Source organism: Salmo salar, chromosome 28 (genome assembly GCF_965601325.2).
Source record: "Salmo salar chromosome 28, fSalSal1, whole genome shotgun sequence".
In the NCBI taxonomy this organism is placed as follows: Eukaryota; Metazoa; Chordata; class Actinopteri; order Salmoniformes; family Salmonidae; genus Salmo; species Salmo salar.
This window is the reverse complement of record NC_138318.1, coordinates 41,733,909-41,751,812: the sequence shown is the minus strand read 5'-3', so window position 1 is coordinate 41,751,812 and position 17,904 is coordinate 41,733,909. Positions and strand designations below refer to the sequence as shown.

Genomic DNA, 17,904 nt, shown 5'->3' with positions numbered 1-17,904 from the left:
GTACAGAGTCAATGTGGAGGCTATATACAGGGGGTACCGGTACAGAGTCAATGTGGAGGCTATATACAGGGGGTACCGGTACAGAGTCAATGTGGAGGCTATATACAGGGGGTACCGGTACAGAGTCAATGTGGAGACTATATACAGGGGGTACCGGTACAGAGTCAATGTGCAAGGGCACTGGTTAGTCAAGGTAATTGAGGTAATATGTACATGTAGGTAGAGGTAAAGTGACTATGCATAGATAATAAACAGAGAGTAGCAGCAGCGTAAAAATGTGTGTGTGGGGGTGAGGGGGGTTTCAATGCAAATAATCTAGGTAGACATTTGGTTAGCTGTTCAGGAGTCTTATAGCTTGGGGTAGAAGCTGTTTAGAAGCTTTTTGGACCTAGACTTGGCGTTCCGGTACCACTTGCCGCGCGGTAGCAGAGAGAACAATCTATGACTAGGGTGGCTGGAGTTTTTGACAATTTTTAGGGCCTTCCTCTGACACCGCCTGGTATAGAGGTCCTGGATGGCAGGAAGCATGGCCCCGGTGATGTACGTGTAACAGTGTAGGTTCCGTCCCTCTCTTCGCCCCAACCTGGGCTCGAACCAGGGACCCTTGCACACATCAACAACTGACACCCCACGAAGCATCGTTACCCATCGCGCCACAAAAGCCGCGGCCCTTGCAATGCAAGGGGAAACCCTACTTCAAGTCTCATAGCGAGTGACGTCACTGATTAAAACGCTATTAGCGCGCACCACCGCTAACTAACTAGCCATTTCACATCGGTTACATACGCACTACCCTCTGTAGTGCCTTGCAGTCGAAGGCCGAGACATTTTGCATACCAGGCGGTGATGCAACCAGTCAGGATGCTCTCGATGGAGCTGTAGAATCTTTTGAGGATCTGAGGACCCATGCCAACTCTTTTCAGTCTCCTGAGGGGGAATTTGTTCTTAACTGACTTGCCTAGTAAAATAAAAGCTGGTCGAGAAAGTGCAAAGCTGTCCTCAAGGTAAAGGGTTGCTACTTTGAAGACTCTCAAATTAACACTTTTTTTTTGGTAACTACATGATTCCATATGTGTTATTTCATAGTGTTGATGTCTTCACTAATACTTATACAATGTAGAAAATAGTAAAAAAATAAATAAAGAAAAACCCTGGAATGAGAAGGTGTGTCCAAACTGTTGACTGGTACTTTATATCCAACATATGAATCAAATTGTATGCCTAGACATTACAGAAATACTAGCAGAAGGTGAGAGTAAAAATGTTGCATTGCATAATTAAAAAGTTTGACTGCAGAATGTATTGATGCAATGACACTGTCGGTTTAATCAAATCTTTACTAATATGTACCATACAAAACACACTGCAACGCAACGCTTCAAGGCAAACGCAGCGTTCCATTGGAAATGAATGTATTTCTGGTGAACCCAAAACGCAACGGACCGTCGGTCTGATCAAGGCGCCGATAGTCATGCATAGCTATCTGTGCTGCAGGGAGAAAGTGACAGGTCAGAGAGGAGCAGATCATGGATTTACTAAAAGGAATAAATGATTTATGATTTAGGGTTTCGGGCCGAGCCTTAAATTTGGCAGAAACCATCGGGCCTGGGTAGGGCTCTAAAGAAGAGGAAGTCACCGTTGATATAATGACCTAAGGCTGAGCAAACCGGTTTCTTACCTTGGCTGACACTCCCTCACCGCTGCTGGAATGAGGAACAAACACGTCGATAATATCCAATATTCCCTCAGTCGATATCATCTATTCTCCTGACTAGGCATGGGTCGAACTACAGCCCCTGTGCCAAATGAACACCTCAACGTACAACTGAACGGGAATAACTTAAAAAGCGCCATTTGTAAAGAAAATGGATACTACAATAAGGAACAGGTATGTAGAATGATTGGCGGGTTAGATATTTATGGAGTTTTTTCTAATGTGCAACTTAACTTAAAAAATTTTTTGTGCATGAGTGTTTATCTGTGAAAATAGCGATTAAAAACCAAAAAGCAACAACAACGGTAGTTCATTGTAACAATGTAGGCTAGGTTGACCATTTTATTTTTGCATGTCACTTTGTAATATTTTGACAGTGGTTGCATGGTCAGGTTTGCATCAAACCATCTTGTGGTTGGAATCAGCTAACGTTAGCTAGTTAGCTGTAGCTACATATCTGATTTATGGCCATGTTACTTGTCTGAACAGTCAATTCACATTTATTTGCCCTCAAGTATTTAATTATTTTTATTTTTTTACGTATTTGGCATGTCTTGTCACTTGCTCCGTCGTATCCACATTGATATATATTTTCCTGGACGTTGTCTCCACCTTGGCAGTGCCATTTTAATCACCATGGTTATAAAGTCCACTTTTCTTAACCTTTTTTTTTTTTTAAATGTTAGGATCTTCCGGTCAAAGGCAACCTCTGCAGTGAAGGCCTATCCATCACCATGCACTCTTCAGGTGCACCATTCAAAACCTCAACCCTTTTAACAGCTGCTGGCTATGAAAATGCTCTGGAGGAGGCATTCGAAAGACATGTCACATATGACATTATCTTTTCCACCACTTGGACATCTCGGCTTCTCCCTTCTGCAAACACTTGAACACACAAAAGTGAACACACTGCATTGGTCTTGGGGATAAATGCTCATTGCAATGCATAAATGCTGTTAATTGCAGGTTGCTGTTAATTTAGCTTGAGTAGGGAGAGACTCCGTATCAAAATAACAGATAAACGCTGACGGGCATCAATCACTCAGGAATATCTTACATCTCTTCAACATCGACTTCCCACAATCCTCAGAAGAACCCAAAAAAAATCTAAACAAGGTCGGCCTCTCACAGGCTTCACTTTACCCAGCATTCTCTCCACCAGTTTGGATACAGTTGGACAGTATTCAGACTTTCTCCACATTTTGTTCTATTACAGCTTTATTCTAACATTGCTGAGGATTTTCATTTAATTAATCAATCTACACACAATGCCCCATAATGATGTAGCGAAAACAGATTTTTAGACATTTTTGTTCATTTATTAAAAATAAAAACAGAAATACCTTATTTACATCAGTATTCAGACCCTTTGATATGAGACTTAAAATTGAGCTCAGGTGCATCCTGTTCCCATTGATCCTCCTTGAGATGTTTCTACAACTTGATTGGAGTCCACCTGTGGTAAATTCAATTCATTAGACATGATTTGGAAAGGCACACACCTACATATATAAGGTCCCACAGTTGACAGTGCATGTCAGAGCAAAAACCAAGCCATAAGGTCGTAAAGCTCCGAAACAGGATTGTGTCGAGGCACAGATCTGGGGAAGGGTACCAAAACATTTCTGCAGCATTGAAGGTCCCCAAGAACACAGTGGCCTCCATCATTCTTAAATAGAAGTGGTTGGGAACCACCAAGACTCTTCAGTCTGGCTAAACTGAGCAATCGGGGGAGAAGGACCTTGGTCAGGGAGGTGACCAAGAACCCGATGGTAATTCTGACAGAGCTTTAGAGTTCCTCTGTGGAGATGGGAGAAACTTCCTAAAAGACAACCATCTCTGCAGCACTCCACCAATCAGGATTTTATGGTAGATTGGCCAGACAGAAGCCACTCCTTAGTAAAAGGCACATGACAGCCCGCATGGAGTTTGCCAAAAGGCACCTAAAGGACTCTCAGACCATGAGAAACAAGATTCTCTGGTCTGATGAAACCAGAATGCCAAGTGTCACGTCTGGAGGAAACCTGGCACCATCTCTACGGTGAAGCATGGTGGTGGCAGCATCTTGCTGTGAGGATGTTTTTCAGCAGCAGGGACTGGGAGACTAGTCAGGATCAAGGGAAAGATGAACTGAGCAAAGTACAGAGAGATCCTCGATGAAAACCTGCTACAGAGCGCTCACGACCTCAGACTGGGGCGAAGGTTCACCTTCCAACAGGACAACGACCCTAAGCACACAGCCAAGACAATGCAGGAGTGGGTATCGGGACAAGTCTCTGAATGTCCTTGAGTGACCCAGCCAGAGCCCGGACTTGAACCCGATCGAACATCTCGGGAGAGACCTGAAAATAGCTGTGCAGCGACGCTCCCAATCCAACCTGACAGAGCTTGAGAGGATCTGCAGAAAAGAATGGGAGAAACTCCCCAAATACAGGTGTGCCAAGCTTATAGCGTCATACCCAAGAAGACTTGAGGCTGTAATCGCTGTCAAAGGTGCTTCAACAAAGTACTGAGTAAAGGGTCTGAATACCTATGTAAATGTGATATTTAATAAATTAGCAAACATTTCTAAAAACCTGTTTATTTTGTCATTATGGGTTTATTGATGAGGGGGGGAAAAACAATTTAATAAAGTTTAGAATAAGGCTGTAACGTAACAAAAGTGGAAAAAGTCAAGGGGTCTGAATACTTTCCAAATGCACTGTATATATCAAATGGATTCGTCAGGATTGGTAAACCAATCAGCTGCTCCTCATTAACAAAAAAACATACAAGATGAGGGACATTCTCATCGACCTATGTTACTTTGCTCTGTTTTCTATTCTTTTGGACAATATTTCGATTGTCCTTCATTCCCCCACCCCCGCCATTTTGTTCACGCACACATCAGCGTCCACTTCCGCCGTCTTCTCCATCTCGACAGGGATGGGGAAACTGTCGGCCCCCTCTTCTGTAGGCCCTGCGGACTTTCTTTTTAGGAATTCAATCGGGGGGGGGGGGGTCTCAATTTACTGTTAACAGTTAGAATAATAGAATTCACAAGGTGCAATTTTGAAATGTATTTGTGCATCAGCAGTCACTCAGACAGCTCACGGTTTTTAGGTTGGTAAGTTAGTCTAGCAGGCGGCTAAATACATTTGTTAGCATGGTTGAATTATTGACCGTTGTGGGTCCCATTGATCATCACTTATCATATTAAATCATATTGTTTCCGGTCCATTTCCATCCCCACGCTACACGGATATGGTTTTTAGTCGTATACGCCAATTACACACCTGGCTTAAGGGATACTGCTGCACGATGGGAATTCCATTTGTGGATAACTATCAGCTTTTACAGACCGACCAGGTCTATTTCTTCGGGACAATTTACATCTTAACAGGTATGGCTCCAGCATCCTCTCCACCAACATGTCTCTTACTCTTGCCTCATGTAGAGCCTCTGATACCTGACGTTGTGTATTTTCGGGGGTTGACTTTTGGGATTGTACGCTCCCCTATCAGACTACGTTCAATGCTCCTCTCCCAGTTTCATTAATTAGTCCCTCAATTGCAAATATGGAACAAACTACAGTTAACAACCTTTCTGCAATTCCTAGATTATTGTCCAATCACCGTATTGCGAATACTACTCACATGCGGAGAGGTATTGTTAGTAGTAATCTTGTCCCCATAAAATTGAGCTCTGTCAATAGCTCGAAAATGGTTTATTGCTCATCCAGTGCAGCTTCAGGTGCTACCTTGGATACTCCATCTGATATGAATTCCTGTATCAATGGCATTGGAATAATTCATTTGAATGCTAGAAGCCTGATACAAAAGTTGGACTTTATTGAAATGTTGGTCTCACAATCAAATGTTGACGTATTGGTTGTATCTGAATCGTGGCTGTGTGATTCTGTGCCTGATTCAGATGTCCAGTTGATTGGGTACAATATTTATAGAGCTGATAGAGTTGGTAGAGGTGGTGGTATCGCGATTTATGTAAAATGATGCTTAAATGTTTCTGTGTCCATATCAACCTCTGTCCCAAAGCAATATGAATGTCTAGTTTTAAATTTGGTACTTGGTAATAATGCTCGTTTAACTCTAGGAGGGGTATATCGCCCCCCCCCCCCTCAGCTCCTCCTTGTACTCTATGCAAATTATCTGATATACTGTCTAATTATGCAAACTCTGAATTACTGATTTTGGGAGATTTTAACCTGGATTGGCTTTCACCAGTATCCGATAAATTAAAAGACATTTGTACTGAGCTAAATCTAACTCAGCTGATAACTAAACCAACCCGTCCCAACTTTAAGAACCCAGTAAAATCTACTCTACTAGACATTATTCTAACAAACACCCCCCATAAATACACAGCCAGTGGGGTTTTTGCAAAAGATATCAGTGATCACTGCCCTATTGCTTGTATTAGAGATACCAGGCTGAAACACTCTGATCCCTGTATAATCTCTAAAAGAAATTATAAACATTTCTCACAGCAAGCTTTTACCCTTGACTTATATCACTCTGAGTTTTTATCCACTTGCTGCTTTCTGGACCCGGTTTTAGCCCTTGCTTTTTTCTCTTCTATTGTTACCTCTATGTCTGATAAACATGCCCCGCTTAAGAATCACAGAGTAAGAAACCGAACCGGTTCTTGGTTCTCTCCTGAATTGTCAGGTCTTTTCCTGCAAAAGAATCGGGCCTGGGCCTTGGCGAGTAAAACAGGTACTCCAGCTGATTGGCTGTTTTTTTTTTTAGGCAATTGAGAAATAAATGTACTGCAGCTGTCAAAAAGGCAAAATCAAATTACTTCCTTAATGCTATGACAGATTCTGCAGGAGATCCTGCAAAATTCTGGAAAACCGTTAATTCACTGAAACGGGGGAATTCTGCTGTTTCTCTTCCTAAGCAAATTACCTCAGATTCCTGTATTCTAAGTGAAAAAAATGATATTTGTGATGCTTTTAATAAGCATTTTATCTCTGCTGGTTTTTTATTTGAAAGGAAAAGTGTCCATTGTGGCACTGGCCAGTTAGTTGATTTTTCGTCTTGCTTTTCAACCGTTACTCTGAAAAATGGTAACCCTGTTTTTAGTTTCCAGAAAATAACCGAAGCAGAGGTTCTAGCTGCCCTGTGTGCCATTGATACTAAGAAATCCTTAGGCGCTGACAATTTAGACCCGTTCTTACTTAAGTGTGCTGCGCCTATCATTGCTGGTTCAGTGACACACATTTTTAATCTAACATTAAGCACAGGAAGTATCCCTACGGTGTGGAAAGCAGCTTTTGTTCCGCCATTACATAAGGGAGGTGACGGTAGTGATTTGGATAACTATCGACCCATCTCTAGGCTCCCTTGTCTGGCAAAGATCCTAGAATCTATAGTCAACAAACAGTTACAGTCTTTTCTTTCTGCTAACAGTATTCTTAGCACCAATCAATCTGGTTTTAGATCTAAACGCAGTACCACATCGGCCACTATGCTTGTTGTAAATGATATTGCAAATGCCTTAGATGATAGAAAGCACTGTGCTGCGTTGTTTGTAGATTTGTCAAAAGCTTTTGACACTGTAGACCATGCTATCCTTTTGAGTAAGCTGTCATCTATAGGAGTGGGCACTGATGCCTGCCGATGGTTTTATGACTATCTTAAAGATAGAACTCAGGCCGTCATGGTCGACGGGGTCAAGTCTGACTCCTTACAGTTACTTAAAGGGGTCCCTCAGGGTTCAATAATTGGCCCACTATTGTTCTCACTTTATATAAACAACATTGGTGATGATGTCAGATATTGTAAATTCCATTTATATGCAGATGACACAGTGATGTACTCTATTGCTCCAACTAGCGGACCAAGCTTTAATGCAGTTGGAGTCTGATTTTAGGATAATACAGGGGTCTCTTATACAGCTTAAACTTGTTTTAAACGCTAAGAAAACAAATGTCATGTTTTTTTCTAGGTCTAAACTCTCAGTTAGAAACACTTTTGTAATCACTAGCTTGGATGGTACTCAAATCAAACAGGTCTCTGCATATAAATACTTAGGGGTATGGTTAGATGATAGGCTTTCTTTTAAAAAACATGTTACTGAATTGTGAAAAAAGGTCAAATTCAAGATAGGGTTCCTTTCCAGAAACAGGGCTTGTCTGTCCTCCGTAAATAGAAAACAAATTGTGCAGGCTACTTTTCTGTCTGTTTTAGATTATGGTGATATTATCTATATGCATGCATCGGCAAACACATTAAAACCACTGGATGCTATTTATCATTGTGCACTCAGGTTTATCACGGGTGATAGTTACAAAACGCATCGCTGTATCCTATATCAACATGTGGGTTGGGCCTCTCTATCTGTGAGGCGAGAGCAACATGCTCTCTTGTTTATTTATAAAGCGTTTCTTTTAAAACTACCTCCATATATATATCATCATTAATTTCCACTAGATATACACATTTTAAAACCAGATCACAGATGTGGATTACATTAGAGACTCCTGCGGTCTCCACAGAGTTGGGTAGGACTGCCTTCAGTTCCTTTGCGCCTTATTTATGGAACAAACTGCAGATCCAACTTAAGTTAGACACTCTGGTGTCCCTTGCCCATTTCAAAAATGTTATGGAGGATCAATATGATGTTGTCTGTGATTGTTTCTGTTGAATTGTGTCTTTGTTTTGTATGTTTGAAATGTTCTTGTCTGTATGCCTAAAACTGTACATGTCAACATGTTTACACAGGGCACAGCCGTAAAAGAGATCCAGGTCTCAGTCTGTTTTCCCTGTTAAAATAAAGATTTTAAAAATAAAAAAATTAAATAAATAAACACTGCAAACATGTTCCTTCACCATATTGCAAAATGTGTAGAATTGCAGGAAATTGCCTGTAAAACTGCTATTTTCTCTCTCTATACCTCATGGCAAAATTTGTGGAATTGAATTAAATTAATTATATAAAATTGCTGAATATTCTCTCCGTCCCATGGCAAAATGTGTAGAATTGCAGCGAACTTGCTTTAAAATGTTATTTTTCTCTATGCCCCATGGCAAAAATGTACAGAAATTGCAGGTAAAACATTTTTTTTCTCTTCTTGTCTTCGCTACCACGAAGTGGGCCGCTAAAGTTTTTTCCTCGCGAGGGTACGCAGACCCACGATCCACTGAGTTTGGGTTTTTTGTGGCCCCCACTCCCATCAAAGTTGCCCATCCCTGGTCTAAAATGAGCAAACTGCCCATGCAACAGTGTAGCTTCCGTCCCTCTTCCTCGTCCCAACCTGGGCTCGAACCTGGGACCCTCTACACACATCAACAACTGACACCCCCACGAAGCATCGTTACCCATCGCGCCACAAAAGCCGCGGCCCTTGCAACGCAAGGGGAACAACCCTACTTCAAGTCTCAGAGCGAGTGACGTCACCGATTGAAACGCTATTAGCGAGCACCACCGCTAACTAGCTAGCCATTTCACATCGGTTACACAAAGTTGCCCATCCCTGGTCTAAAATGAGCAAACTGCCCACACAGGGCCATGCCAAAACGAACTCCACAAGGGACATCCCAAGGATCCCGGATTGCACAGACTGAAACTTCAACCTGGAGCCAGCTCACCCCTCATTACCATGCAGCAGTAGGAGAGCTTTAATGAAAATGGAATTATTACATTCATGTCCAGTTTGAATGAGGAGAAGCGACACTAACAACACGATTCATTCACATTGATGTGCTCATGCAGAGAGACAGCTGATAGTTGTAGTAGTGGTGGTAAATATGAATTACAGTGTAATATTCACATTGATGTCCTCATGCAGAGAGACAGCTGATAGTAGTGGTGGTGGTAAATATGAATTACAGTGTAATATTCACATTGATGTGCTCATGCAGAGAGACAGTTTATGAATTACAGTGTAATATTACACCTGAAATAGTTTTTTATTTTAATTGTGTTTTTTTTTTACACTGCGATAGGAAAAGTACTTCCAATATCTTAGTGGCACAGTTGCACACATCCAAACACACACCATTCCTGTGTTGCATACCATGAACACAGACAGCATTCCTGTCCTGCATACCATGAAGATAGACACCATTCATTCTGACAACTGCTGACTGTATATCAAGGTCATGCTGACGTAAGGCTAGGCCTGTGTACTAACAGGTGTCTCCATCCATCCTCTTCGTTCACAATAATTAGTTCGTACGGATTTATGACAAGAAATCATTGTCATGCAAGTTAATATGGCTATGCAGCGAAGGTAACCCTTCTGTCCAACAACTTCACGCTACAAAATGTTTTGAGTCCGACGGCTCGATTTCAGGGAACAGGCAGAGATTAACGCGCTCCTGCAGGTTACTGCTAGATTTCTCAAAACGCTACCAACGGGAGATTACATGATTACATGCTCCAATTACTACATGATTACATGCTCCATCTATTACATGATTACATGCTCCAACTATTACATGATTACATGCTCCAACTATTACATGATTACATGATTACATGCTCCAACTATTACATGATTACATGCTCCAACTATTACATGATTACATGCTCCAACTATTACATGATTACATGCTCCATCTATTACATGATTACATGCTCCAACTATTACATGGTTACATGCTCCAACTATTACATGGTTACATGCTCCAACTATTACATGGTTACATGCTCCAACTATTACATGGTTACATGCTCCAACTATTACATGGTTACATGCTCCAACTATTACATGGTTACATGCTCCAACTATTACATGATTACATGCTCCATCTATTACATGATTACATGCTCCATCTATTACATGATTACATGCTCCATCTATTACATGATTACATGCACCAACTATTACATGATTACATGCTCCAACTGTTACATGCTCCAACTATTACATGATTACATGCTCCAACTATTACATGATTACATGCACCAACTATTACATGATTACATGCACCAACTATTACATGCTCCAACTAATACATGATTACATGCTCCAACTATTACATGCTCCAACTATTACATGATTACATGCTCCAACTAATACATGATTACATGCTCCAACTATTACATGCTCCAACTATTACATGATTACATGCACCAACTATTACATGATTACATGCACCAACTATTACATGATTACATGCTCCAACTGTTACATGATTACAAGCTCCAACTATTACATGATTACATGCTCCAACTATTACAGTAATTATGATCCAAACAGATGATCTAGATTCTCTACTCCCGCCCCCAATGAAATATCGACCTGTCAGGAGCATCGGAAACCATAAAGCTGATGAATGTAAAATACTTATTTGAGTATTTAAGAATATGGAAGTAGTTGTCACGTCCTGACCATAGTAAGATGTTATTTTCTATAGTAGAGTAGGTCAGGGCGTGACAGGGGGTGTTTTGTGTTTTTCTATGTGTTGTATTTCTATGTTTTTTTGGGGGGGATGATCTCCAATTAGAGGCAGCTGATCCTCGTTGTCTCTAATTGGAGATCATACTTAAGTAGGGTTTTTTTCCACCTGGGTTTGTGGGTAGTTGTGTTCTGTTTAGTTTTCTGTACTTGACAGAACTGTTGGCCGTTTGTTTGTTATTTTTTCTTTAGTGTTCTGAGTTAAAATAAATGTTCATCATGAGTAGAGGTCGACCGATTTTTATGATTTTAGTTATCTTGGACATTAGTTATCTTGTTATTATTCAAGACCTTCTGCTCCATTCAACTCCTCCCATCGATCTCTTAACACCATCTACATTTTTTTACCATATTTTTCAACTGTTGTTTCTGTGTTGTTACCCTGACTGTTCTTTTTCCTCTTAGAAAAACAGCACAGAAAATGGTGCTGGGCCCCGCTCCTGTCAGAAGAGGTTTCAGAGACCAGAATCCTTTGAGCAGGCTCCCATGTACGTAGCCGTGATGACATACCTGGGGTTCGGCATCGTCACACTATTTGGGTATTTCAGAGACTTCCTCAGAGCAGTGGGCCTGGAGAAATGCCACATCGCCAAAGAGAGAGAGGAACAGAAGGTGAGTGTGTGTACAGTGCATTCGAAAAGTATTCAGACCCCCTTGACTTTTCCATATTTTGTTACGTTACAGCCTTATTCTAAAATGGATTAAATTGTTTTTTTCCCCCCCTCATCAATCTACACACAATACCCCATAATGACAAAGCAAAAACTTTTTTTATTTTTGGAAATGTATAAAATATAAATAAAAGGAAATATCAAGTTTTGGATGTATTCAGACCCTTTACTCAGTACTTTGTTGAAGCCCCTTTGGCAGCGATTACAGCCTCAAGTCTTCTTGTGTTTGACTCTACAAGCTGGGCACATCTGTATTTGGGGAGTTTCTCCCATTCTTCTCAGCAGATCCTCTCAAGCTCTGTCAGGTTGGATGGGGAGCGTCGCTGCACAGCTATTTTCAGGTCTCTCCAGAGATGTTTGATCGGGTTCAAGTTCTGGCTGGGCCACTCAAGGACATTCAGAGACTTGTCCCGAAGCCACTCCAGCGTTGTCTTGGCTGTGTGTTTAGGGTCGTTGGCCTGTTGGAAGGTGAACCTTTGCCCCAGTCTGAGGTCCTGTGCGCTCTGGAGCAGGTTTTCATCAAGGGTCTCTCTGTACTTTTGCTCAGTTCATCTTTTCCTCGATCCTGACTAGTCTCCCAGTCCCTGCCAGCTGAAAAACATCCCCACAGAATGATGCTGCCACCACCGCGCTTCACCGTGGGGATGGTGCCAGGTTTCCTCCAGACGTGACACTTGGCATTCAGGCCAATGGGTTCAATCTTGGTTTCATCAGACCAGAGAATCTTGTTTCTCATGGTCTGAGAGACTTTTGGTGTCTTTTGGCAAACTCCAAGCAGGCTGTAGTGTCTTTTACTGAGGAGTGGCTTCCGTCTGGCCACTCTACCATAAAGGCCTGGTTGGTGGAGTGCTGCAGAGATGGTTGTTCTTCTGGAAGGTTCTCCCATCTCCACAGAGGAACTCTGGAGCTCTGTCAGAGTGACCATTGGGTTCTTGTTCACCTATCTGACCAAGGCCCTTCTCCCCCGATTGCTCAGTTTGGCCGGGCGGCCAGCTCTAGGAAGAGTCTTGGTGGTTCCAAACTTCTTCCATTTAAGAATGATGGAGGACACTGTGTTCTTGGGGACCTTCAATGCTGCAGACATTTGTTGGTACCCTCCCCAGATCTGTGCCTCGACACAATCCTGTCTCGTAGCTCTATATTCAACTCCTTCGACCTCATGGCTTGGTTATTTGTTCTGACATACACTGTCAACTGTGGGTGCTTATATAGACAGGTGTGTGCCTTTCCAAATCAACTGTCCAAATAATTGAGTTTACGGCAGGTGGATTTCAATCAAGTTGTAGAAACATCAAGGATGGTCAATTGAAACAGGATGCACCTGAGCTCACTTTCGAAACCCATAGCAAAGGGTCTAAATACTTATACTTATGAAAATAACGTTTTTCTGTTTTGCTAAAATGTCTAAAACCTGTTTTTGCTTTGTCATTGTGGGGTATTGTGTGTAGATTGATGAGGGATAGACACAGAGATTGAAATACCTGACGCTTTAGCTAAAGCGTCAGGCATTTCAATCACTGTGTCTATCCTGTCGTCGGGAAGTTGGTATTGAACGAGATTGTCTGTGGATAATCGCCCCCTCTGGTACCTTAACAAAAACATTCTGGTTGGGGAGGTTCAATTGGGTGGTTGAGTCATGGCTCTCGTAAGTCATAGTGGCGGACGCGAACGGTGTGTTAACCAACCATCGATTCCCTACAACCTCCACTTGTTGTGTCCCTGTCGTGGTTGTAGTAGCTGAGGTCAATATGTCGTGCACCATTGAGAGGGGCACTAGATATGAGGGGATTCTATTCATGGCCAAGTGGTCCATAGAAGAGCTAACTTCACGGAGAAAATCCTCCAATAACAATTGGACATGGGTATAGTCATGGTTCATGACCTCTACTAGCTTTCCTACAGTCAGAAGGGTTTTGTTCAGGAAAGTAGTGTGTGTGTGTGTTTACCACCAGAATAGTGTCCTGGAGAGACTTTCCCACATGTTGCAACCTAAGGGCCTGTGCCTTCATCTGCTGCTGGATACGTGGCATCTTCTCTCCCTAACATTTCTCTTGACTGTGGCTAGACTGACTGCGTTGACGGCAGTGGTACCTAGGGCAAATAGTGACCCTACGGCTGCCCCTATCGATAGTAGCGCCCCGACGAATCGTTTTTTCTTGCGTGGGCTCTGCTAGTTCTGACTGGGTGACTGTGAACTTTTGGAGTTAGGCCAACATATGGGCAGTGTCTAGCTGGGCGTGCTTAACTGCCTGGATGGTCCAGCCAGCCCCGGCCCAACTCAAATGCGCCGCAGGTGAAATGTGTTGGTGGTTCACGTTCTCTGCATCTAGGCGTACGTACACCCTCTGTGTGTGTACTCTGCAGTTAGTTATGAGGAGTCCTGGATCATCGTGGAGAACGATTCCCGTAGGGGGTCCGCTCGTGATTACATCTGCTGGGTTGGTTTTGACCACCAGGGCGCAAAGTGTCAGGATCATCCAAAGGAACTCCATCCTACAGAAACGCATAATCAGAGATATTGTTTGATTATTTCAGTTATTTGCTTTTGTAAAACGGAAAATGTTTTGATGACAATTTTTCTGATTTTCCTATTTTGGACAGCAACAGCTCAGGACAATATCAATAGTGACAACACGTCTATCTTGTAGCTGGGAAGAGAATAAAATAAAATAAAATATATTAGGTGAAATGTACTGATCTCCTGGAAGGGATCAGCTGAGGGTACTTAAGAATTTTCTTAGTACCACTTAGTACCACTGACTTGCTAGGTTTCTGTCTATTCGGTGCTAGCTGGCACCCCTTCTATTCCCATGGGGGGAGTGTACAACTTGATTTGGTTCCTGTGGACCCACTTTTAATGTAGTGTTTTGTCGCCCTTTGCTGATTCTGATTTGATAAGCTACAGGTGACAGCTTCACCACAATCTCGTGTGGCCCCGTCCAGTGTGGCAGGAACTTTGTCGCGACGCCTGCGGGTTTGGTGTATATGTAGTACCACACTGTCATGACATGGCCCTTTCTGGGTATAGAGCGTGGCATCCCCCTCTCTCCCTCCTACACCCAGGTTATGTTATCTCAGGTCGTAAATTCCTGGAGGACACTCTCCTGGCCATACAGAAAGAGACACATAGAGAGAACAAAGGAACTTCTTCTACATCACAGAATTTGAGAACTGAACAATATCGATGTTTTGGAGAATGTGTAAATGGTCGGTGGAGAAGCCAGCTACAACCCGGTCCGTTTTGTTTCAGGTTTGTGACCTCATGAAAAACAATAGAGCCACATTACCATCACTCTGTTTATACAGGTGCCTCCATTATGAGGTTTGTGTCTAATTATTGTATAAAATGAATGAGTAAAGATGAAACCGAGGGAGCAAAGGTTTGACTTTACACCACAAACACCTCAGTATAATCCAAGGTTGTAATGGTTGTTGAATTCCTAACCATACCACGTGGAGCATTGGCTACACGGGTGGAAATGGTTCAACTGCGACTATTGATCCTGACAGAATGAGAGCAAATCTTAGATACTAATTACTAGACTGCAGCTAGAAATTATGTCAACCTGGATTGCGAAGACCGACAACCGCCGAAACATCTATGCTATAAGAACATTTCTGAAGGGTACTCTGAAGTATCCATTCTAACCACGAAAGACTTCAGGAAAGCAGAGAGATGCGCAGATTAACTTTCCAACAGAAAGACGGACGATTCCAACAGAGATCACCACGACACACTGAGCGTAAATATATATATATATAGATTGCAATTATTCCCAAATGAATGAGCGTTTATGTGCAAAGGATGAGCATTTCAATTAATAGAATTATCAACTGTGTAGTGATTCTTTTGCACCCTTCTCAGTTTACACCCACTTCCCTATATTCACCAAGCCGTCATATCGGCTTAGCCCACTAGGGAACCGTCCCTATCATTTCCTTGTAACCATTTCTGTTTGTTTGTTTATGCATTTCTGTGATTAGTTAGTTAGTAAATAAATTATTAAGACAATTGGTGTATTGATGATTCATAGTGAAGACTGGGTTCATGCAGATATCCAACAATATACGACGTTTGGAATGAGACTAACGTGAGGTAAAGAATAATTCATTCATTTGAAGACTAATTGATCAAATATTAAAATATCTGAAGAGTTATATTAGGAAAATTATAACTTTGTAATCTGAATATTTTCCTTGGTGCCCCAACTTCCTAGTTAATTAAATTTACATGATTTGTTTAATCACGTAATAATAATTACAGAGATTTGATAAAATAAGTCTTCAATTTAATGATGCCAAAGACACAACAACACCTTTTCCCCGACCTCAAACACCTGGTGTGAGGCGTTTTTGTTGTAATAGGTCTTGTCACCTTCTGCACTTCTCTCCAACTTTCCTTGCGCATACGCAAAGGTAGTTTGGAGATGGTTTCGCAAGTCCGTCACGTATTGATGAGCCGTGTAGGCGGTGGCTGCGGCGACATCTCCCGGTTGGTACAGGAGATGCAGTGGAAGCATTATTTGCCGGCCCGTCATCATCTCGAAGGGTGTATATTCCCGTAGACCTGCTGCGTGTGGCTCTGATCGCCATCAGTACCAATGGGAGTTTGAGGTCCCAATCTTTGTGGCCACATATTTCCTCAGGATTCTGATGGTTGTCTGGTTGCTCCATTCTTAGGGTGGTGCGTTATGTGGAGTTTAGTTTTGACTCCACAGTTCAGTCATTACAGCTGCCGAAAAGTGGGTTCCTCTGTCGCTGTCCACAGTTTCTCCTGGCAGGCCGAAACGACTGAAAACGTGGTTGAGCCATGGTTTCTGCGTCATTGGTTGCGAGCAGGCACTCCACCCACTTTGTGAATGCGCAAGTCACTGTAAGTAAGACACACAAGGGTGTGTCTTACTCCAGTGGTAAGACACACCCTTGCGTGTGGCTTGGAGGGTTGAAACTGGCAGCAAACTAGACACCCCCTCACGTATTGTGCCACGTCTTGTTCCACGTGAGGCCAGTTTATCACCTTTCGCAATGTTTCACATGTAGCCTTGACCCCTCTATGGCCTCCACATGGCTCGTTGTGAGCATGGATATCATTATCCCCCTCTGTGTTTTAGGAACCACCCACCTTCGTGTGGCGTCGGTTTCTGAAACATAAACCAGTAGGTCATCGACAAGTGTGAGGTGCTGTTTTAGTTGCGTACAGCGAAACCAAGTCGTGTGAACCTGCCAAAGCCAGTTCGGGCACTGGGTGGTTGACAGGATCAGACAGGAAAGCCATCAAAGTGGCGATGGACTCATCTTGGTGTTGCATTGCTACCAGGTCACCGTTCAGGAATGAATGCGTTAGCGACACATTATGTTCTCGTGAAGACGTTTCCCTCGGTGTTACATGGCTATGCGTTACCGCAGACACCATGGCCTCTGATTTTTGTGTCTCGAGCATCGAACACCCAAGGAGTGCTGTGAATTCCACCAGATTTCGCCATTCTGTCGGCATGGTCGTTGCCAAGTTTGTCTCGACCAGGTGATTTGGAGTGTCCCTTCACTTTCTTCCAATACAGCTGTATGTTGTGTTTGGCGATGCGGTCATCGCAAGCTAGAATGAGCTCTTTGTTTTTCACTTTTTTGCCACTTGAAGTAGTCATGTGCTTTTGTTTCCAAAACAGTAAGTGGCATAAGAAGGTGAGTCTGGCATAGTCTGAGTCAGTGCAGATTGCGAGTTCTGACAAGTCAGGTTTCACCGCCGTTTGCAGTGTGATAAGCATCCCAGCCACTTCTGCGAACTGGCTGGTCTGGTTGCCTAGCTGTAGTTGAAGCGGTCTGCACGGAATGTCGTTGTGCCATACCAATCCCACACCGGCTTGCAAGTGATCTAGATGATGGTAAAAATAGCCATCAACAAATGCCATCGGCATGCCAAGACACACATTCTCTTTTGAAGTAGTGATGGTTCGAAGGCGGAGCTATGTCACGCAGGTGTGATTCTAGGTCGGGTTTCATCGTCACCACAGCGTTGACACACAGCTCTAAAATCGAGCTGTCTGGGCTCTTAAAAAGCGGTGCTTGCAAACTCTCTATCGACAAACCAGCGTGGGCAGTTGGGCCCAAGTCGTTGA

The 17,904-nt window shown here is 42.7% G+C and overlaps 1 protein-coding gene across 1 annotated transcript in view; it reads left to right on the top strand.

Moving 5' to 3' along the window:
- The first annotated feature begins 1,541 nt into the window (after positions 1 to 1,541).
- Positions 1,542 to 17,904, top strand: part of LOC106591118 (serine palmitoyltransferase 3) — a 100,126-nt gene continuing 83,763 nt past the window's right edge. The window contains exons 1-2 of the mRNA XM_045710244.2: positions 1,542 to 1,888; positions 11,526 to 11,732. Of these exons, the coding sequence (XP_045566200.1) occupies positions 1,778 to 1,888; positions 11,526 to 11,732 (318 nt within the window). The 5' untranslated portion in view covers positions 1,542 to 1,777. The remainder of the gene's footprint in view (positions 1,889 to 11,525; positions 11,733 to 17,904) is intronic.